Source organism: Lissotriton helveticus, chromosome 11, assembly GCF_964261635.1.
Source record: "Lissotriton helveticus chromosome 11, aLisHel1.1, whole genome shotgun sequence".
NCBI lineage: Eukaryota > Metazoa > Chordata > Amphibia > Caudata > Salamandridae > Lissotriton > Lissotriton helveticus.
The window spans coordinates 417,148,851-417,172,622 of record NC_136072.1 but is presented as its reverse complement, the minus strand read 5'-3'; the positions used below and the strand labels follow the sequence as shown (position 1 = coordinate 417,172,622).

The following is a 23,772-nucleotide window of genomic DNA, read 5'->3' as shown; positions in this document are numbered from 1 at the left end:
TCCCGTCTTCAACCCACTCAAATACAACCATATCTAGGAGCCATTCTAAAACACTCAACTGGCTCTAGCATATCCCAATACAGCCAGGATTCACAATTTCAAACACAGTTAATCTGGTTTCAAAACAACCAGTATCTACCAGTCAGAACTGTCATACAGTTACTGGGAATGAGGGTGTCATGCGTTGCCATAGTTCCTCATGTAAGACTAAACATGTGTCCTCTAGAAGAATGCTTAGCACGTCAGTGGAATCAATCACAGATCTAGTATTGGTAGACAGCCAACCTCATTGCTCTGAAGTGGTAAAACACACAAAATGTATCAAAAAGATGGCCAGTTATTGACCCTATTCCACAAGTTGTGCTCACAGCAGACGCACCTCTCAGATGGGCTTGTCAACCATGGTTCACCACACTATTAGAACTCTCAATAGTCCCACACCAGAAGCTTCACATAACTTCAGTCTTTCTCAAACAGGACCATGGAGAAATCAGACATCCAAACCCCAAGGAACTCAACCTAGCAATTTGGCTCTTGAAGTCAAAGAGTTTGGATACTTGAACCTACAACCAGATTGTAAGACAATTCTTAAAGAAGCAAGAAGACCCACCACTAGAGCATGTTATGCAGCAAAGTACAAAAAGTTTGTGATATATTGTAATACAATACACTGAGACGCTAGATGCCTCTATACAAAATAGTATTTGTTATCTTTTGTATCTACAGCAAGTTGGCTTAGACTACACATCCATTCAATTACACCTTGCAGCCGTAGCTGCATATCTTCAAAACAGACATTTATCCTTATTCAAAGTTCTAATAATTAAGGCCTTTATGGACGGCCTTAAAAGACTAGCACCACCCAGGGTACAACCTGCACCTGTCTGGAACCTTAACATTGTTCTCACAAGGCTTATGGGTCCACCTTTTGAACCTTTACACAATTGTTCATTACAATTTCTTTCATGGAAAGTTGCCTTTCTAATTGCTATCACTTCACTAAAACGTGTTGTGAGCTACAGGCATTACCCTTAGAAGAACCCTTCTTTCAACTTCATAAAGATAGAGTGGCTCTTCGTACAAACCCAAAATTCCTTCCAAAAGTGGTCTCTGCTTTCCTCAAACTGATTCAGTAGCAGAAAGAGCTCTACATACACTTGTTGTAAAAAAAGCGCTGTTATATTGACAGGACAAAAGATGTTTGCAAAACAAAAAAACTTTTTGTTTCCTTTCCACATTAAAGGGAAACCTACCTCTAAATCCAGTATTTCTAGATGGATTGTTAAATGTATTCAGACTTGCTACGTTAAAGCTGAAAGAACTTTAACTATACCTCCTAGAGCACATTCTACTCACAAAATAGGAGCATCTATGGCCTTTTTAGGCAACATTCCTGACATATGTAAGGCAGCTACATGGTGTACGCCATACACATTTACCAAACATTATTGTGTGGATGTATTAGCACGTCAGTAAGCAAATGTAGGACAAGCAGTGCTAAAAAACCTTTTTCAAACATCTGCAACACCCACTGGTTAGCCACCGCTTTGGGAGAATACAGCTATACAGTCTATGCAAAGCATGTGTATCTACGGAACACATGCCTTGAACGGATTAGTTTCCTTACCCTGTAAGCAAGCATCTGTTCTTGGCATGTAGAGCTGTAGATTCACAAGTGCCCTCCCTTCTTCCCGGACACCTGTGGTTGTTGCAGTTCTTATTATTCATGTTACATAAGCATGGAATTTTTCATACTACACTTACTCACTCCATTCACACTCTCTTGAGGGAAAACAATCTAACAATGGAGTCGAAGCCCATGCACATTATCACCGAAAGGAGGAGTCACCTTACCTCAAAACTGGAAAAGACTTATTTGAAGAAAAACAACTTGCAAACATCCAAAGCCAACACTAGATGGCAGGCGTATGCAAAGAATGTGAATCTACAGCTCTACATGCCAAGACCAGATGCTTACAGGGTAAGTAACATAATCCCTGTATTGGGACATGGACAAATACAAGTCTCCAGGCCCACACTTGCCTCCATATCTAAGGCATGGGACAGCATACCAATGAGGTCTCACCTCTCTCATCATAGTGTAGCAGTAAACTTCCACCTGCATGGAAAATTAAGCAGGACTGGAAGGTGTAAAGGTTTATGGGCAGAAGACCTTCGAACATGGTGCCACTGTGTGTCACACAATATCATCTCCCATCAACTGTTGACACATTGAGGAGCCTATATCACACAGTGTGCACACAGTTAGCTGAAAACCCCAGCTGAGGGCAGGTTTCCAGTTCATCATTGGGAGGCTTTGCTCAGCTGATGTCCAATACGAGGTGTGAAACAACCCCAGGACATAAGCTGTATCCTCAAAAGCTTTGTGTTTTGGTATTGGAAGGTGGGGAATTTAAAAGTGCTTGGACTGTGCTCTGCACTAAGCCCGTCCCCTTCCTTACACAGTGAATATATTTCACAAGTTGGTGGTCTGGGGCAGCATGTGGTAAAAACAGAACCATACATATGAAGACTAGCGACCCGCAAAATCACATGGTTTATAACCGCAAAAATAATAACTATAGTGTACTTAACCCCTTTTGTAACTCAAAAAAACATTTCCATTTGGAGGATCTTCCCTTTTGTCTGTTCTTGATTATCGCTTCATTGAGGTTAATGACAGCCAAGTGCATACACCTTACACATGCTTGTGTCCATGATATGGGTATTCCAGTATGGAGACGGCTCCAATGCTTCCTATTGGGAAAAACATCACTATGCACAAAGGGTTTGTTTGGAGAGCAGCCAGGGAAGGAAATTTGAAAGAGAAACACCCCAAACCGGTTTCGTATTTGAAACAGTGGATCCACACCACAACTATAAAACGTATATAACAGTGAAAACATAAGCACCTCTGTTCCAGTTCCAAGTTCTCTGTGACCATGGAATGGAGTGTTCCGCAGAGCACTCAAAGGACTGCTGAGTGTTCAGTACTGGTGTCTGTCTGTCTGTCTGGCAGCCATTCTCCCAGGGGTGAGGGAACTGCACTTTCTTCTGGAGGAGCTGAAAGTCCATCTGGTGCATAGAAGCTTGCTGAGAGAGGGAAGAAGTTTGCATTGCCCTGCAAGAGGAGAAGCAGTGCGCCTTCCTGCATGGAGGGAGACCCAGAGATAGGAAACTGCCTGAGAGCGAAGCTGGGAGCGATCAGCTTCTGAGAGGGTCTATCCATGTTTGATTGTAAGAACTGTGAAATGTTTGAATTCCACACATTGGCCGAGTCGTGCTGGAACTTCATTGTCTTTCACATCTCCGTGGTCAGGGCTGCAATTATCTTGATGTTTGCATTGCCCATTCAAATCTGCAACTTCCTTGGACTTTACATCAGCCACTCAGGGTTGAAACTGCCATGATGTTCTCATCGATCTGGTCAGGGTTGTAGTTTCTGTGGTGCTGACATCAGCATGGTTGGTGCTGCATCTGCCTCAATGACTTAACCAGGTGTTCCTGACCTAGCACCTGTATCGTGGTGCAAGGACTGCGGAATAACAATATACTAATGTTGATCATGAAGCACTAAGAGGTGAGTAGTTTGGTGGACAGGGTTCTCTTTTGCAAACACAATGGAGTACGCTGTTCGCCAGACTGAAGGTCTACCTGCTCTATTCATAGTCAGGAGGACCATCTACTTTCTGTTGACAGAGCTCTGGTTGGCTCCATTGAAGGGAAGCTGCCTCCACCAACTGACTGACTGACGAGGCCATGGAAGTAAAGCCATAACACTGCCCACTCTATGTAAAGCGGACTGTCTGATTGTTGTCTGTTTGTCACCCTCAAGGAAAACCTGAGGATGAGAGAGAGAAAAAATATTGAACCCACTCAGAAACAGGGTATTGGGTCATTATTTTTTAGTTTTTCAACAACAAACTACCATTTTGGGAATTTGTTTTAGAAAAACAACGTTTTTTTAAAGTTTGGAAGACAGCCCTAAAAATTGATGGTGGCCATCTAGCAACTCTTTTGTACCTACAGTGGAACCACTGTGATAGTGGTTCCTGTCAGTGTACTGACCATCATCTCTAAATAGAATGGACTGCTGTCCATTAGAGGATGCAGGTCCAACTTCGTCCTACAGGCAACACCTCGCAGACAAACTAAAAGAATTTTCCTTACCGAGGCCTGGGATAAGCATGCCTCTCACCAGGCCTTCAAGAAACGAACGGAAACCACAGCAAACTGGAGGACATGGCAGCACTGAACGAGCGCTCCCACGCATGGTCGGTAATCACTTCCTACTCTTCCAGTAAGCAGCAGAACTACATTTCTTGCACATATCCCCTGTGGATTAAGGCCAGGTTAGTGGCATTAAGACTAGATGAGTTGTGGAGGAGCCGAGCCAGCATCCAAGATGGCCGCTTGAAGATCGGCTCCGGCCGACCTCGCTCGCCCGACTCTCCATCCTGTATCCTATCCTGCCCCCCGAACCGTCCTCCGGGTAGGGGAGCTGAAGCGGTGCCCGTGGGTGTGGCCCCCGGCCGCAACACAACAACATCGGCCGCCGGGTCTAACTTGGGTCGGCCCGGCCGGAGGTTGCGGGGTTCGCGGGCCGCACTTGCAGTGGATGCCTCTATGGATGCCCTGGCCCCCCATTGACTCCGGAGGGGGGGTCGTGTGTAGGTGCCCCGAAGTGGCTTGGTGCCCGTTTTTGCGCCTGAGGAGCCGGATCAGTGGTGGTTGACCTGCTTCTGGGCTGCTGAGGCTGGGGCATGGTGCTCCTGTTCAAAGGGGCCATCCTGGAGGCTCCTACCGACGTCCGCACACTGCGGCCTGGCTAAACTTACATCTGGAGGTGGGACGGGGTGAGGCCTGTGCCCACCGGTCTGCTTACTTCCCTGGAAGTGTGCCGCATCGCTAAGGAGGTGATCCCCCATATTATGACGGGGCTCTGGATGACCACGCTGGGCCTTGTGGATGAGTTGGGGCCTGGACAGTTTGCGGCTTCCTGTTTTTGAACGCCCGGGGCCCCTGGCGGGCTCTCTTCATTCTGGGTGCTGGCTGGTGGGGCCACGGGGTGGTTCGCTACCTCCGCCCTACAGTGTTGGCCGGCTGGTGGATTTGAAGCAGGTGGGCACTGTATGGACTTGTATCGACGTCTACCCCGGCTGTTGCAGTTGACGTACTACTCAGATTGGGTCCCTGGATCGCATTCGCTCCATGTAGGGGTTGAGGGGAAGCTGTGCCCCCCTGCTGGGATCCGCGAGCCAGTGGGCACGCCGCATTGTTGACGCAGGGAGCGTGACGGCGGATGCATCGTGAGGGGGCGAGATGGCGATGAAGACGGAGTCGGAGAAATCAGGGCCCAAAACCACCAGGGGAGCCAGGCAAGTCCAGTCCAATAAGTTGGACAGGTACACTCTACCTAAGGGGTCTCCGATCGACTCGAAGAAGGGCCCGGGTGGAGGCTACGAAGATCATCCTGCGGGGGAGGAACCAACATTAAAGGATCTCATGGCGGCCATCACGGGGGTCCGGACATCCCTGGGCCAAAAAATGGAGACTCTCGACGGCAAGCTGGACACTGTCTCCATAGAAATGGGGCTGATTAGGGCAGACCTTTCGAAGGCGAATGAGAAAGTCAAGTCGCTGGAGGTTAAAACAACAAGCCTTATTGACATGTGAACCAGCTGCAGCAGGAGGTGCGTGATCTTAAGTCCTCCAGGGAGTCTACTGACCGACTGCTTGATGAATACGAAGGGCGGGCCCGGCGCAACAATGTCTGCATCCTGGGAGTGCCGGAGAAGGCGGAGGGGCAGGCTGCGGATCTGTTTGTAGAAAACCTCATCCTCAACCATTTTAAACCTAAGAGCCTCAGTAAGTTTTTCACGGTGGAACGCGCCCACAGGGTTCCGGGTGGTAGGCCTCGTGTTGGGGTGAATCCAAGACCAATCATTGCTCGGGTCCTTAATTTTCGAGACCAGGATGCTATCCTGCAGGCGGCTCGAGCCGTGGATCCCCTGGAGTTCGAGAATGCTACGCTCCTGTTCTTTCCGGACTTCACCCAGGCGGTGCAGAAGCAAAGGCAGAGGTTCTTGGCGATCAAAAAGAAACTGAGGGACAAAGGTATGAGGTACGCTATGATGTTTCCGGCCCACCTTCGAGTGGAACTTGACGGGAAAGCCTGGTTTTTCGATAATCCCGATGTGGCTGCGGACTGGTTGGAGGGTGTTTTTGCAGATTAGTTGGGGGTGACAGGCACACTGCAAGTTGGGGATGAGAGCACGCTGTATGCAGGGGTGCAGGGAGGGGGGATGGAGGTATACGTTTGGGATTTGTTTCGTTTTTATTGTATGTTGTTTTATTTTACATTGGGTGTCTTCAGCCGATCCTGTAAAGTTATGGTATTGTAATGTCTTCCGATAGAAGGGTTGTTGGGATCTCCGCACTAAGTTGGAATGTGAATGGGCTGGGGGACAAGATCAAGAGAGGTATGGTTGGCCAGTTGATCCGGAGGCACTCCCCAGACGTGGTGCTATTGCAGGAGACTCGCCTCATGGGAAAGCGATGCATGGCACTACACAAATGGAGATACAAATTGGTCGCTCATGCTGGTTTTACTACTGGGTCGAGAGGGGTGGGGATCCTGGTCAAAAACTCCTTTCCACCGGCCGTCCAGGCCACGTGGGCCGATAATAGGGATAGATATGTTGGGGTTATGGGAGGGGAGAACCGTCACCTTCTTGTCCGTCTATGTTCCACCGGCCCTTCAGACTGATACTTTTCGTGACTTGTGTAAGATCTTTCTAACGTTGCCTGTTGGGGTGCTGATTGTTGGTGGTGACTTTAATGCAGTTATGAATGGTGAGACGGATAGGCACCCGGCTCGGGCTTCTAAAAAACCCCAGTGAACTCCAATATACACATGCTTCGGCGGCACACAGTTCCCTTTCAAGGATAGATTATGTATTGGTGCCGGCGGCGCAGGCAGGCTGGATCCGGGATGTGCGGCACTTGGCTAGGTGGGTCTTTTATCACTCGCCGGTCTGGATTGGTTTGGACATCGGCGGGCGTGACGTGGCTAGGGTTGCCCCCATCAGCGCTTGGCGGTTATGGAACCCCGATATCAAGAAGGAGATTGTGCGGGTCGCCGACAGTTATTTTCAGGACAATGTGGGTACGGTGGACTCAAAGTGTTCCATGTGGGAAGCTTACAAAACTGTCATTAGAGGGGAGTTGCTGTCGATTATTTCGGGGAAGAAGAGGGAGGGCCGTGCTGAGGTTGACAGGGTGGAAACGGACTTACTGGCATTAGAACGGGAGGTGTCGCTTGACGCCTCCTCGGAGGGAATGCACCGCCTCCTCAGGGATGAGTATAGGAGTCTGGCTCGCGATAGGGCGAAGACACAGCTTGCGGATACCCAGAGCAGGGTGTGCGAACATGGTGATAAGGCTGGGAAGTTAATAGCATGGCTGGAAAAGGGGGAATGGGCGTCACAATTGGTACCTGTGTTGCAGACCGTCGGCTCGGATAAAATAACAGATCCGCAGCAGATTCCGGACGAATACGCTGGCTACTACATGGCAGTGTATGCGGCTGAAAGCAGGTACACTGAGTCTGAAAATGCAGAGATGATTTGTGATATTCCAATGCCCACCCTCTCCGATGCGGACAGGGACTACCTAGACTCCCCATTCATGAATAATGAAGTGGCGCAGGCCATCAGAGGGGTTCACTCTGGGAAGGCCTCTGGCCCTAATGGGCTTCCCATATAGCTCTATAAAGTGAATGCAAACAAATTGGCTCCCTTCGCCAGGGATATGTTCATCGAGAGCAGGGAAAGGGGCTGGCTTCCTTACGATCAGCGAATCGCAAATATTGTAGTTCTGCACAAGGAGGGCAAACCGAAGACGGAATGTTCTTCGTACCGGCCGATCTCCCTACTGAATGCCGAACGGAAGGTTTTAGCAAAATTGCTCGCAACTCGACTGGTTAAGGTCATTACGACACTGATCCACCCGGATCAGTCCGGCTTTATACCCCGCCACAATACTGCCCTTAATTTGCGCCGGTTGCACGGGGTCCTGGGTGGCGCATCGAAAATACACGAGCCGACAGTTCTATTATCCCTGGATGCCACTATGGCTTTTGATAGAGTCGAGTGGCCTTATCTTTTTGCCGTCTTGAGTAAATTGGGCATTGGTCCGGAGTTTGCGACTTGGGTCTGCCTTTTATATTCCGATCCCCTGGCTAGAGTTGTAGTAAACAATCATAGATCTGCTGACTTTCCCTTGGGGAGGGGCACCAGACAGGGATGTCCTCTCTCCCCGTTGTTATTTGCCTTGGCGCTTGAGCCGCTTGCGGCGTGGGTCCGCTGGGACAGGTCGATCAAGAGGCTTAGGTGGACGTCTGAGTGGGAGGACAAGATATCACTTTATGCGGATGATATTCTACTATACTTGACCACCCCCCAAGCTTCTCTGAATACGTCTTTGGCGGTATTTGGGAGATATTCTGGCTTTGCCATTGATAGGACGAAGTCTGTTCTCTTTGTTTTAAGCGGTGATCCCCCTGATGTCCCCCCGGGCTGCCCGGTCAGATTGGAGTTGGAGGGGTTTCGGTATCTTGGCATTTTCATATCATTAGATCCCCAGAGTAGGTATAACAATAACTTACTGCCACCGCTGGCTAGATTCCGGAGGGACGTGGTGCGATGGAAGTCGCTACCGCTCTCCCTGCTGGGACGTGCCGTCCTGTTCAAAATGATGGCTCTTCCCCGCTTCTTATATGCACTCCAAAACTCCATGGACCTGGTTCCCCCATCTTACTTTAAGGAGTATGAGTCTCTCCAGAGGCATCTCCTCTGGGATGGTAGGCCGCGAATTGCGTTTTCTAAGCTAACACTGTCGTGGTATGACGGGGGATAGGCCTGCCCAATATCCGGAAGTATTACTGGGCGTCTCAGCTGGCGGCAATCAATCATGCCATCTACGGATCACCGCTTGACCCCGGATATGCTATGGATCGCGGCAAGATTCCTGGCGGCGAGTACTCTAGGGCACTGTATGCCAGACAGGGGCGCTTTCCCCTGGTTGGGCCTGTGGCGGTGGCGGTTCGGGTGTGGCATGAGGCTAATCGTTCCCTTAAGTGGGATGGGAAAATAACTTTGGCCACGCCATTATGGAATGCTGAACGCCTGGGTAGTTTATGGAAGACTAAAGGTTTTGACAAGTGGGACCTCATTGGGGTTTCCCGGGTGGGAGATATGTGGGGCAAGGATGGGATCCTGTCGTTTGAGGCTCTTCAGGAACGGCATCAATTGCAGGAGAGCGAGCGGTTTCGTTACATACAGATTAGACATGCGTTGCTGGCTGTTATTCCCCGAGGAGTTACGCCCCCGGAGGCTTCCCCATTGGAGGATCGGGTGTTGGACGGTCATCTTCCGACGAAAACGATCTCCCTGATCTATAAAAAGCTCGTTAATCACACGGACGATCCGCTCGTGGCTCTTATGGAACGCGAACGGGCTGATCCTAGATGATGAAGACTGGAGGGAGGCTGTATCTTCCCCAAGGGTGATCGCTATACAAATGAGACTCCGATTGGTGCAATTGAAGGTCCTTCATCGTTGTTATGTTACGGGCCCACGTTTGGTGCGAATGGGTTTGGCTGCGAGTGGTGAGTGTCGAAGGGGATGTGGTGAGGCTGGAACGTTTATGCATATGTTATGGGACTGTACTGTCATCCGGAGGTATTGGACCACAGTTCATGACAAGATACGTGAGGTGTGAGGAGTCGGCCTTGAGTTGGAGGCACGCCGTTGTCTCTTGAATGTCTGGGAACCAACTGATCTTACGTCTCACGGAAAGGTTTGGGTCACGCTGGCATGTGCTACTGCCAAGCGCAATATCGCTCAACTATGGGGGGCTAATCAGCCCCCAAATATTGGGAAATGGATGGAGGACCTGGACTGGTGCTAGGGGTAGGCACAGGAAGTGGGGGAAAATTTGGGGGGCTTGGAACGGCTACAGAGGAGATATCTGTGCTCCCTCCGCCACACGGGACGATCATGTTGTGTCGGAGGATCCCTGAACCCGTTTGATATTATTTGCATTGTATTCTGTAACTTGGAAGATGTGACAACAACTATTGTATGTTCAGATGCCACCCAGTGTAATCTTAATGTTTTAATTTTTGTTTTTCATATTGTGTGAGTTAATAAAAAGAATTAAAAAAAAAGACTAGATGAGTGGAACTTGTGAGCTGCTTTTCTGGCATCACGTCTCTCAAATCCCCACTATATAAGATTCAGTCTCTGTGTTCAGTAATAAGAAAATGTAATCCATATCCTATGCACTTGCCCTTTTTTGCTGCAGCAAAAGAAGATCCTTCTCCGCAGTGACTTCATTCGCCTAGGAGTTCGTACCTGCTGACAGGCAGTAATAGCCAGTCTGAACCCTGTGAACTCCTTATTAAATGTTAAAACTGTTACGTTTCTGCAGAAAGATGCAGCCAAACTGTACGAAGTTAATTCCATATGTGCTGCAAAGAACATGGCATCAAGTGTCGCAGCTGAAACACCCCTTTTATTCTGTCCTGCACACTGCTTTTTAAAAAAAAATGTTAACGCCTGTGCAACCTGATACTGCTGGTCTGTTCTTGCTAAAAATGTTTTGATACACATTACATTAAAAAAATTCCGTTGCACATGGCACAGCTGTCAGCAATGTGTGCCTCAAATGGGCTTGGTATTGTCTATGCTGCTGTTGCAATTTAGCACATAGCCTTTTAGCAATCAAATATGCTGCAAGTTCTGTTTTTCTCTTAACTATGGCTCATCTTAATCTTTTTGTGCCGAACTCAGACCTGCTTGTTCTTATGGGATTTTTTAACTTTGTATGCTGAATGCTTTTAATCTGTACGTCTGTTTAAGGTTATTAACCGTACAATAAACTACTATGACTGCTGTCCTTCAGAGTGAGGATGTTAAGGTATCTGCCGTCCTGACAAACAATTCCCCATCCGCCAGCGTCTAAATCTGGCCATGAATTCTTACCTGCTGAACTAATTGTGCATTTGATTAGTTGGGCACTAAAACCAGCACATGCACATTATTTATGCTTCTATCCTAAATTGCTGGGGGACATTTTAGCTAGGGTCACTCAGGTGAGATACAGCATGGGGGGAGATAATGGGTGTAGCGCTACAAGTCATGACCAGGATCACTACTATGTATGCTAGATTGGGTAGTATTAAGTACTTTTGTCAGATTAAAAAGTATTTTTCTCTAAATGGACAAGCACTGAGCTGGCCATTGACGTTTGTCTGTTAGTTTATTGAGGTACAGAGCTTGTGCCCCCAATATTATTATTATTATTATTATTTAGCATTTGTACTGCGCAACGAATCCTCCCCACAGGGATCTCTTGGCGCATTTGGCTGCATACTACCGCTAGCAAGTGACAGTGTGGCACTTAGAACAGCCAGGTTTTTAGCTGCTTCTTAAACTTCCCTAAGAAGCATGTTGCTGCTTACTCCCAATACCCTAGAAATCAAGTGCAGAAAGACTGTACTTGGACTAGTTTGCAGAGCCATAGTAAGACGGACCCCAGTGGCAAACAACCTCAACCACCACTGTTTAGGCCCAGAACCCCGGTCTGCCCTGAGGCGCCCCGAATTGGGTCTGGCAGAAGGTGTTAGTTACTTCATCATCTGTGGAATCCGAGGGTACTAACTTTGAGGAATAATTGCAAGGTATGTCTTTGTATCGGTGTGAAACCCTAGATTTGTCTGTAGAACTTTGTGGGTTCCTGAGCTCAGAGGCTTTGGACCTCAGAGCATGCACAGAATAAATGCTGTTTGTTTAAGGCATGCTTGTCATTGGTACTCTGGGAAAAAGAAGTGCTGATGTCCTACCACTATGTGAGTCAGAAAGAGACTGAGCTAGAGGTGAACGGGTACACAAATTATGGTGAACAGAAGGAAGTTGACTTTACAATAAATTCATACTATTGAAAAGGTAATGTCCCAGAGGTAATGAAAAATAGTATTATCACTGCATATATTACAGTAGAAGACTTTAACAAAGATGCATTAGCTGACATATCCCAAACACATAAGCACAAATGAAAACATCTCCATAAGTTTTACTTAAAGTCATGAAGGGCCTGCAAAATACATCATTACAAAATAGACTGATTGTCTGATCAGCAAACGTAATATTCCAGCTCAGTTGTACATTATTGGAGAATATAATGTAGTCTAAAATGTGCAGAATCATATTCAGGAGGAATATTATAATAACCTAATTTTATAGCACTTTATACCACAGTTTTCTGTCTCTAAGACCTATAATTAGCCGGTGTTCCTATTGCACATCTAAATGGTCGGAAGGACCAACAAGCATTTGCAATGCAATAGGTCTCGCATTCGTTAAAGTTAGAGCTGTTGGCGTTAAAAATTACAATGCTTTTACTTTCACGATTTTATACCAATGGCAATAAAGCTATGCATATGTAAATACTCCACTACTGCTACCTACTTCTCTTGCCACCATCTTTATCTGTCAAATACATTCACTCCACTGCAAACAAAAACATTATGCAAGATTGTAATTGCAATGGCAATTACTCTAACTCTAACTGATGCAAGACCTGTTGCATTGAAAATGCTTGTTATGCTGTGATATTGCACTCCTCATCTTGGTTTAGGGGGTCATTACAGAGGCCGTAAATGCATGAAACTTCAGTGATGAATAAAGACGCTTGTGATCTTTGGTTCCTGTGTCTGCATGGACAGCTGAAATCAGTCATTTGCACACTTACATTCATTAATCATACTTTATTGTTGATATTTTGGATCGATGTTTGCAGCAGGGACTTTTAAGCGCTGGATCCTGGAATACCCATTAACCCACGGTGCCTTCATGTTCGCCCGGGTTGCTGGGCTCATGTACTTCGCAGTGCACGAGGGAAGAAAAACGGCAGTTTCCTGTCTCCTGCCTAGTGACTTCCTGTCCGTCATCTCACACGGATACCAGACGCCAAAGCCTTGCACAAGCGTCTAGTGTCTGTGTGCAGCCGCTTTGGAATGAGAGGCCAGCCATGCTTTGGGTGCGATTCTCTTCATGAGCTACAGCACGTCAAGAGTAGTTAAGACTTTGATTAAGAGTATGAGGCGGATTGATTAATTCTCTTTATTAAGAAAATAATAGTAGAGCGAAGCCTTAAGCGCAGAAATATACCAATAAGCATCGGGGTAGGGACGTTTACATCTAATCCTCAAACGTAATCTTTCTTGGTAGAAACCAAACACCGGGTGAGGGGGCGGGAGGGCCGGAAGAGACACATTGTACCATATCGTTTCAATTACATAATCATATTATGTAAGAATTAGAACTTTGAACGTGCAGTGGAGCAATAATGCAGTAAACTCGGCAACAAGAACGTGGTGTATGCCAAGAATAAAGTACTACTTTGTTTCAACTCAGTGGGAAACATCGAAGAGCCAATCGGGCATCTCCACTCGAGTCGAGCAGCATGAACCTTGACCTCTAGATTGTGGAGGATCTCTGGACACTGTGGGGGTGGAATACACCATGTCCTTCCTCCTTGACAGCTCCTACGTTTGGCTGGAAACCGCACGGAGGCCTCACAGGGCAGCAACGTTTCTTTCGTAATCATTTGAAGTTCTTGTTGTAACTAGTGTGTCGGGCCTCCGGTCTAGGCGTGTGTATGTTCTGGAGGCCCCCACTGTTAGATTTGTCCTCTTCACCACGGCTCCGCTTACACCAGGGGTCTCCAACCTTTTGCGTAATAAGAACTACTTATGTTCAAAGAAAAGCCTCCCGAGCTACTACTAATATTAAAGTTAGAATAGTGAACCCAGATCAGACAAGATCACAATAGTAGTCACAATTTGCACGATTGCCGGCAGTGATCACCGTAGTGCATCCGACATGAATGTTAGCATTCATTTAACAAGAAAAGCGAAAGTAAATGCCGTGCCGTAAAGCGCGTGCAGCCTGGCAGAGTCGGATTCCGACACGCGCCTCTTGCCTGTTTATCAGCGCTGCGCGCTGGTATGCAGACTCCCCCTGCATTCCAGAGAGGCGCGTGACGCGATCCGGACTGCAATGCAATGCCGTGGAGACAAGACGTGGTCGCGCGCACAACGTTATCCTATGGAAAAACGCTGCGCGCGGCCAGGTCTTGTATCCCTTCGTCGTTCTCAGACTGCTGAGACGACGACTATAGTTCTCGCTTGCGAGAGCGCGTTCGTCGTAGGCGAGACCTAAAAACGGAGATGGTCTAGTTAGGATAAAAACGTGTCACTTGCATGTCACAGCAGATGCTTTGTGAAAAGATTAAGCTGACTCACTGATCCATTGTACAGGAATTATAATAATAATAACTTGTCTTGTATGTTGCTGTATAACACATTTTTGCTCTCTCAAAATTCTATAAACATACAGGAGTTGCAAAAGCCCAGTTTAAGAATACTCCGTTTACTCACTATGGATGGATGTTGAAGTGATGTATCATTACCTGGATTTTAACTCATGGCCTGTAGGCGAGAGTGAGAAGCAACCGTAATGTACACACAACCCAGGCATTAAGCAGTGCCACATTATCACGCTGTCAGAAATCCAAAACAATACAAGACTTGACAATGTTTCTAAGTCAATTTACTTGAGAAATACGCATTTCTTGAAAAGGAAGCAGTGTCTGACTATGCTACAATCAGTACTGTTTTTGTGTTTTCATTCTAGTATAGAGTACTGGTACCGCTGTATGGATTTGGATGGAGATGGGGTCCTTTCAATGTATGAGATGGAGTATTTCTATGAGGAGCAGTGTGAACGGATGGAAGCCATGGGAATCGAGCCTCTGCCCTTCCACGACTTGCTCTGTCAGACACTGGACCTGGTGAAGCCTGAATGTGAAGGTAAGTAGTTTCTTTTACGACATTTAAGGCGATTTGTATAATGTGATCACTTAGAGTGCTTATTTAAGATACATTACAGCTACAAGAACTGAAGTAGTGCTATTTTACCACCTTAGAAATTACTAAATGGTCTTATTTTCACACATACCTTCAGGACATGGGCTGCTTTTTGGCTGGAAATGTAGCGGTGTTTGTTAAAATATCTGAAGTAAACAACATAACAAGGCACAATTCAACGAGAATGTTAAGTTAAGCACGCCAGAGAGTAATGATTATGTAAAATACGTGCAACAAGTGTGGGATGGGACATGACCAATGAACACTGTATGATGTATTGACTATGTCTTGGAAAACCAAAAAATCTGGTTGGAAAAAAAACATAAGGCACAATATTGCTCAAAGCAATATAACAAATGTAAATCATAATAGATCACAGCACAACAAAACAGCATAACAACCACAGTAGAACACAAAAACATGCTTGTTACTACATGAGCAAAAAAACACAATAGCACAAATAAAGCACAGAGGATATCACTTCCACAACAAAATGCCTCCCACCAAATTGCAACAACATTGTCACGCATTACCACCTTGCATACCAAACAAGGCAGCAGTAGCCTCTTAAGTCAGTAATAAAACTCTGTCTCTTCCTTCTGACACATGCCTAAGTGGTAATATATGACCATCAGCTGTTAGGTTCCTTTTTACATTGTAATGTGTGAATGTGCCAATCTTTTTCTAAGAGGAGTCTCTCTTCCTGTTTCATTTACTTAAAAGATTGCCAGATTTTGAGCATGAACAACAAATGTTTGGTCCGATGTGCCATCAGCAATGAAAAAACAAACTTGTTTTCTGCTGTTGTGGCATTTCACAGGCAAATAACTGCTCCCTCAGCCCTCACCTTCCTCGCTTCTGGTCTGTAGAGATATGAGGTAAGAAGTGGAAGGTTAGCTGGTGATCCCCCACCTCCCCTGAATCGTGAGACACCGAAAGGAAGTTGTGAATGATTTATAGTGAACCACCCTTTTCTCTGCAGAATAAATGTGCTGTGGTGTACCCAAGGGCCATCTCTTTTCCTTCAATATATCAGTGTAGACCCACGTGAGCCAAGGGATTTTTACCTGTTACCAATCGCTTCTATGCGTTTGTGATGTAATGCGCAGCTTGGGGCCTGCCCAGCTGTCTAAGTGAGAGTAAGTAGCCTGCTGAGGGAGCCAGAGAGGGAGGCACGATTACCACTATCACAAAGATCCACACAAAAAATACCCTGATGTAATAAAATACATATAATATCTAATAATTGTCATGTGAAGAAAGTGACTTCATAAAATAGCTTTGTTAGAAGTGTTGGCAAGTTTATTTACATCTTTGAAAATGCATTATTCCCATTACAGAATTTTATAAAACATTAAAAACAAATTATCATCTTATTACATGCCTTTTTCCACATTTCTTTTCATAACATTTTATTAAACCTATTTGTATTAAATTTGCATGGCTTTTCAGTTATATTGTCTACATTCAATCAATATTGTGCTGGGTAAAATGCATTTCTGTCAATCCATACAAAGCATTGTTTGCAGAGGGTGTTCAATAATGTTCTGGTGACTACTTGTTTAGGCATTACTCATCACTTCGAAGAAGCATTCATCAGCACATCACGATTTCATTCAATTTCCTCGAATATAACGATAAGGAGCAGAAAAGTCCCTTAAGAACTTATTAATTTGTATATAGTTCAATGTCCAGCTATCCTTGTGAGGGAAGTGTCCATCTTTTATTATTAATATCAAAATCCCAATAAAAGAATCTTTTTTCATGTCTGACTTTTCAACATTCAGAATCTAGTTGGGGAATATTACATGTATAATACAATTATTTTAAGAGTTGTTAGCTATTCTTGAGAAAATAGGAAACCACCCACTCATGGTTTCTCTTCCCAAGACATCTTTTTATGTTTATTGCTTTCTCAGGCTTTTGGAAGCTTGTCCTTAATCCTCCAACTGACAGATAGAGCAGATGAGACGTGTGACCAATAGTGAGTCAATTTTGGGCATGCCCACAGCATGTGTACTAGGTCATCTTCAGATGCGCGACAGCATGGGCAGGCTGATGAGCTCATTGGGAACATAGTGTGCAGTTGTGCAGGGTGAGATAAGCATGATGCAAAATAGTGAATTGGAAACATTTAAATCTGGAGTTAACCAGGTGCATCCCCCTAAGGCAGAACTCTGGTGGGATGTAGAACTTAATCCTTCCCGTACCTGTGGAGTCTGTAAGAAACCTAGGTTTTAAATTCGACTCCGCACTTACAGGTAAAGCTCAGGTCAGGCATGTCTCCTCCTAGTGCTTCTGGAAACTTAAAACCCTACGAACGTTTCTTCACTATCTCCCTATGGACTGCAGGACAACGGTGGAGCATGCACTGGTCATATCACAACTGGATTATGCCAAAAGGTTGTATTTAGGCCTCCCCGCATATCTGTTCAGAAAACTGCAGATCATCCAAAACTCGGCTGCAAGGCTGATCAGGAATGTGCCACTCCGTCACCATATCTCCCCCCATTTACGTAGTTTACATTGGCTACCAGTAAGGAAATATTAGAATTCAAAGCTCTGACCCTGGCATACAGGGCTTTGAGTGAGAAAGGCCCAAAATATCTGAAAAAGAGAATACAGAGATACTCCCAGACTAGAGTGCGAAGATCCAACCTTCGGGATCTGCTGGATACCCCACGATTAAAAAAAACCAGAATTGGCAGATGCTCGTTCTCAGTAAAAATGACTGCCATATGGATTACCATGCCAGAACACATCAGAAAGGCCAAGACAGAAAGACTATTTAGGAAAACATTGAAAATGTGGATGTTTGACCTTCCCCGAACCCCACACATGGCCTAAATCCTGCTGCTGTTGCCGTTACTAGCGCCGGGACACCCCCGTCTGAGGTAGCTGTGCGCTCTATAAATGGTAATAACAATAATAATATTAGTTACAGGACATCTTTCGGGAAGATTCTAATAAAAAAAAAATTCCTTGTCCTGTAGGGGACGATTGAGATCGGTTTTCCAGTTGTCCGAGAGGGAGGTCAGAGTGTCTCGTAGATGTTCACAGATGCCCTATAAAGCCGTCGGACTAGATGCCGCTCATGTCCCATTGTGTGTATGGCTTGCAGCGGTTTATGTGAAGTGGGTTCTGTACCATCCGGCGCCCAGTGCCTTCGCACATAGCGAATTATGCTCGCGTTTGTGAGAAATAGGGTATGCGGTAAATTATGGGCATTTATAAAGTCAGCATGACTTAACAGGGTCCCTTCTATGAAAAGATTGCCGACCATCTCCAACCCTCCCTGTGTCATGGTACAATACCCCAACAATGACTCTACCAGCACAAGTGGTAAACCCTGATCGCGGGAGGTACTCCATTATATCTCCGACATGTATGCTTTACAGGCTATTTAGCACGCCCGCCACCCATCCATACCTTTTACTCTGTCTGGACACGGCTAGACTATTGGCTACTCTCAGCTAACTCTTCACTCTGGGCCACGGATGTCAAATTCTATCCAACCATAGTCCTGTCCTCCTCACACTACAGATGCCCTACGGATGTAGCTCGGACTGCACCTGGAGGTTCCATGGCGAGGCCCTTCATGACCATGTCTTCCGTAGTGAACTCCATAACTCCATTGTAGAATATTTCACATTGAATTCTGGTTACAGTCTAGACACAAGCAACCCTTTAGGAGGCCTTTAAAGCATATATTCGTTGGGTGTGCATATCTAAACACATGGGTTTCATCTGCGATATCTGCTCCCAAATACAACGCATTGAAACAGACCTCCGGGATATAGACCTGGTAGTCACTCCACGCCACTCCATTCTATTCTACGCCACTCCAGTCTACGCTTTACCCAACTCGAAAACCACTCCACTTTACGTCATTCCACTCTACGCCACTCCACTCTAAGCTATTTCAAGTTGCCTGTACTGTATGTCACTACACTCTAGTCTATTTCGCTCTACACCACTCCACTCTAGGCCACACCATTTTATGCTATTTCACTCTGTGACACTTGACTCTACTCCACTCGACACTATTCCACTCGACACTAATCCACTCGACACTATTCCACTCGACACCACTCCACTTTAGGCCACTCCACTCTATTCTAATTTACTCTACTTGACTCTACACCACTCTACTCTATGCAATTCCACTGTACACCTCTCAACTCCACTGTACTTTGTAACACTCCACTTAACACTCCATTTGACAACACTACAGTATACAATTTGAAACACTTTTTTATTAAAATATAAAAACCATTGAAATTCAATAAAAAACAAAGGTTAAAACTTAGTTATAGTTAGGAAAACTGTATTTATTGTTCCTATGCAAAACAGACTTAAACTATGCACACCTTAGAAAGTCTGAAGTTATAGTTATACCATCATTGTATCATTTACGAACCACCTTAAACTTATTATACCTCGCGCACTTCCATATAAAGTATAGTGAACTCGGTAGCCGCACTACATTAACTATAATTCACGCCTTCTACATGCACTGCTTATGCCCTTCCATATATAACATCACTTATTTATTATATTACATCACTTATAGCATGTGAAATTATAGCATTTATAACAGCACTTATGACATTGCTAATCACATCATTTGGGAGGACACAGTGCATGGTAGAGTGTCGTGCTATAGTTAATGTAGTGTGGTTACCAAGTTCACTACCCTGTATGGAGGTGCCAGAGTTATAATAATTTTAAGGTGGTGCGTAAATAATACATTTAAGGTATAACTTAGAACTTCTAGTATGTATGTAGTTTAACTTGGATTTGTAAAGAAAGAATAAATAGTGATATTAATTTAAAATTGGTGAGAAAATATAAATTGAGTATTTCTCATGTTTATGAAGTTTAAGTGTGGTTTGTACAGAAACAACCCGTTTTCCTAACTATAACTAAATTGTAACCTTTGGTTTTTACATTGGAGAGAAAAAGAAAAAAATATATATATATATATATACACACGTTTGAGAAAGCGCTTCAAATGTAGTTGTGAAGCTCGTTTGGAACACTGCCTCATGATTCAGCACGCTAACTTGAAATCACTGTACCTCTAAATAAGTAGAGTAGTTTATAAAAGGTCTTTTGTGTTACATTCCTTCCAGGCAAGATAACTCTGCGTGACCTGAAGAGATGCAGGATGGCGCATATATTTTACGACACATGCTTCAACCTCGAAAAATACCTGGACCATGAACAGCGGGATCCCTTTGCAGTGCAGAAGGTATGTCAGGGAGTGGCGGATAGGATAAGATGAGAGATACTTGAAGCAAGGCGGATGTTTTGAGAGCAATGTTATTAAGATAAAAAGGGACAGGAAAATTGGGAGAAAGTTGGTGTTAGAAAGGAAAATGAAACAAATGGGTCAAACTTTTGCTTGAATCTTGAAAATGTTTGTTAAAAAACGTTGTCACTAAGCACGGAACTTAAGCAGCAGGTGTCACAAATGCTTGTCCATCACTATAATTCGCATATCACTGGAAGTGTCAAGGTGATAAATGCTCTCATTTGACATTATTGACAGCGGAGGTGAGTGACAACAATGTTTTCAATTAATTTTGTAATACTTGAGTGGTAGCTAAAACAATCAAAATTCCTTAAGATAAAGCAGGCCTTTCACTAACGTCATTCATTGTGGATTCTAGCATTTCTTGTGGTCGTCGTCTTGAAGGACGGGAAGACCTCGTCATTCTCAAATTCTTGGCTAATGTTTTATGTTGGTTGACACTTTGGCTCCTACTGGGCAGTTCTTGGATCTTGCCTGTTTAATTCCTTTTCTGACCTGCTGATCAGGTGATTTGCTAACCATAGCCTTTCAGATAACCTGTTTTTCACATCTTTACAATGAAGCAGACAGCAAATTACTTCTTTTTGCAAACTTTTATGCGTCTGAAATAAAGAAAGAGGTTAGAAATATCGAAAGATCAAAGCATTTCTCTCCTCAAGGTTTTATCATCAATAATGTCCTAGTTTTAATGCATTTGGCGACCCTATTAGAATGAATGCACTTACTATGGGATTTAGCAGTACTAAGTAGAGAAGGAATCAGAATTCACTGTTACAACAATGGAACCTAGTTTTAAAGAGATTGAGATCTAATGGGTACTTTCACCTAGTGTATTAGTCACAGAACTACTGTCCACTTCTAGTGTTTTATTCTCTCACTTTTGCAGTGAAGCCACATCATGCTCTGAAAAGAAACGTATTAGACCGGATAATTTGTGAAATGTGAACTGCCTGATGGTTGTAACAGAAAGGAGCTTAACTATGACTAAAATATTACTTTTATTTAATCACATTTCATCTTTTACCTTATGTGACACAGGATGTTGAAAATGATGGTCCCGAACCCTCTGACTGGGACAGATATGCTGCAGAGGAGTATGAGATCCTGGTAGCAGAGGAGTCGGCCAATGATCAGTTACAAGAGGGGTAAGTGTATATTTCATTCATTAATTCTTCTTCCCACCATGCACCAACTTAATGGTAGCTAGATAATCAACACATTACCAGAATTCTCATATAAGCCTAAAGTTGCACAGATACAATGTGTAATTGTATTTGGGTTTTTATACAGTGCCAATTTCGTCTTGGCATTGTGAGATTGATACAGATTGTCCCAAATGCAGATCTAGATATTACAGGGCGATATTTTTACAAATTTCAGGCTCTCAAAACATACCATTGCAACGGGGTATGAAGTGATGACATATTCTATAAGCGGGTCTCCGCAAAAGCTCTTCTGCCTAGGCAGATCTTCCCAAAAGGTGCTACTCCATGAACGTTTAAGTGCTTGAGGGAAGCAGACAGCCAGTGTTATCCCAGCCAAAGCATTAATGTAGTTGAGAGAATTTGTAGATATATCCGTAGATATCGTGCACGTGAACACTGCCTCCTTACCACATTACTAAAAAATGGAAATAATATAACCTTGGTTTTTTTTGGGGGGGGGGGGGGGCGTGTTTCAAAGGACCAGATAATTCAGGGTCTTGCAAGTTAATCCCTAATTCGGGAATTGTAACTCCTATACACAGTAAACTCACTGGACGTTATTCTGCCAAAATCGTTAATTCTGGCCTGGTATCCCCGCCTTGTTAAAGGGGAACATGTGATTGGGGTCTGAGACTCTTCTTGGGGCTTTTCCAAAATGTATCACTGAAGGCCTCATTACGGGTGCCTCTGTAATTCCAGTGGAGCGTGCGATGGCATTACTAGCCTCATCGAGATTACAATTTTTGGTATTGTAGTAGTACCTCACTGCGCTGGTGTCTGCCTGCACGATTTTTGCTGGGTAAAACCTTGTGTACATTGACCAGGCAGACTGCACTCATTGGAAGTTGGAGCACCATAGAAGAGTAGAACGCCAGTGCTTTAAATGGGCAGGTACTCAGTACTTGCACTTCTTTCATTTGGAAGGGATAGTGCCTGCACTTCTCAGCACTGCTTTAAAGCTTTTAATTGGAGAATGCCTGCACTTCTCAACAGCAACGTGGTACTCTGGGAGAAGGAGATGGATTTCAGTATTTCCATTTCAAGCACTGTAGGAAATGGGAGGCATTATCATCGTATTGCCCTTTACTCAGATTGGTCTGTTAAATACACAGTAAGGTAATACCTCTGCTGTGGAATACGTGTTAAATAGGTGTGCAATTCCCACCCAGTATTGCGTGGTGCTAGAATGAGTGTGTCCTTGTGTTCAGAGGTGCAGTACTCAAAGCGAAAGAGGGCTGCTCGATGCACTGCGTGACTCTAGGCACTTCCAATGGCCTTTGTTAAAATACTTTTTTTTACATTGATGTTCGTGGATTCTGCAATATTGTAAAATGGCAAATAAACAAATATAAATATTTGGTTCCGACTTTGAAGGATAAAGTAGAATACACTGTATTGCGCTGAAAGCGATGTTGCCATATTCGTTTAATGTATTCTCAAAACGAATTGCCTTTGCCTTACTAGCTCCTTTGAAGAGGACTACGAAGCCGATGAACTAATTTCTAATTCCGAAAATGGAAGCAAGATGGATGCAATCATCATCTCTGATCTCTCAGCATAACGAGGAAGAAAACAGGAGAAGGTCCAGTTGCTGGACAACCAGACTAAACAACGACTGAGATTCGCTAAGGACTGTCCACTGCCCTGTTTGACAAATTTATGGATTTTCCTTTCTAGTTTGTTTTTTTCTGATGGCAAGATGTTTTTTTTCTATTCTATAAATAATATAAAGACTATATTCCCTAAATATATGTGCCTGCAGTATACTTTTGCTTCATCAAAATCCACATCCACAAAGGCTTTGTGCAATATGTCTTAAATGCTGTGTATTTGTATAAATGTTTAAGCCCTCTTTTAGAAAATGTTACTGCATCCCACTTTCGGTTTAAATTATTATTCTATTAATGCTTTCTATTTCTAGATGTAAAATTCTGTTCATATTGTAAATATGTAATTGGGAATGTCACATATAGAACAAGCCTCTTCTGATTCATGTCAGCTGAGAGAATAAGTAGGACTTGTTGATATTGCCCGAAATTAACAGATTCCCTACATGATGTAGTCACTGATAGTCCATTTCCAGACACTGAGCCCCCTGGTCTGAATTTATTTTTCGTATAGGAAATTATCCCTTAAATTACTTCCAGAAATGTAAATACAATATTGTGTTATTTATTTATAGCAGAGTGCCAATATTTAACTTCCGCCAATTTGTTTTTACATATATTGAACACGAGGCCCAGCGTGATACAGTG

At 44.4% G+C, this 23,772-nt stretch overlaps 1 protein-coding gene across 3 annotated transcripts in view; it reads left to right on the top strand.

The window, feature by feature from the left end:
• PPP2R3A (protein phosphatase 2 regulatory subunit B''alpha) overlaps window positions 1-23,266 on the top strand; it is a 1,303,908-nt gene extending 1,280,642 nt beyond the window's left edge. For all 3 annotated transcript variants that reach the window (XM_078665893.1, XM_078665894.1, XM_078665895.1), the window contains 4 exons: window positions 14,763-14,938; window positions 20,131-20,249; window positions 21,351-21,457; window positions 22,982-23,266. In XM_078665893.1, coding sequence (XP_078522019.1) covers window positions 14,763-14,938; window positions 20,131-20,249; window positions 21,351-21,457; window positions 22,982-23,078 — 499 coding nt within the window. In that variant the 3' untranslated portion in view covers window positions 23,079-23,266. The remainder of the gene's footprint in view (window positions 1-14,762; window positions 14,939-20,130; window positions 20,250-21,350; window positions 21,458-22,981) is intronic.
• The last annotated feature ends 506 nt before the right edge of the window (window positions 23,267-23,772 follow it).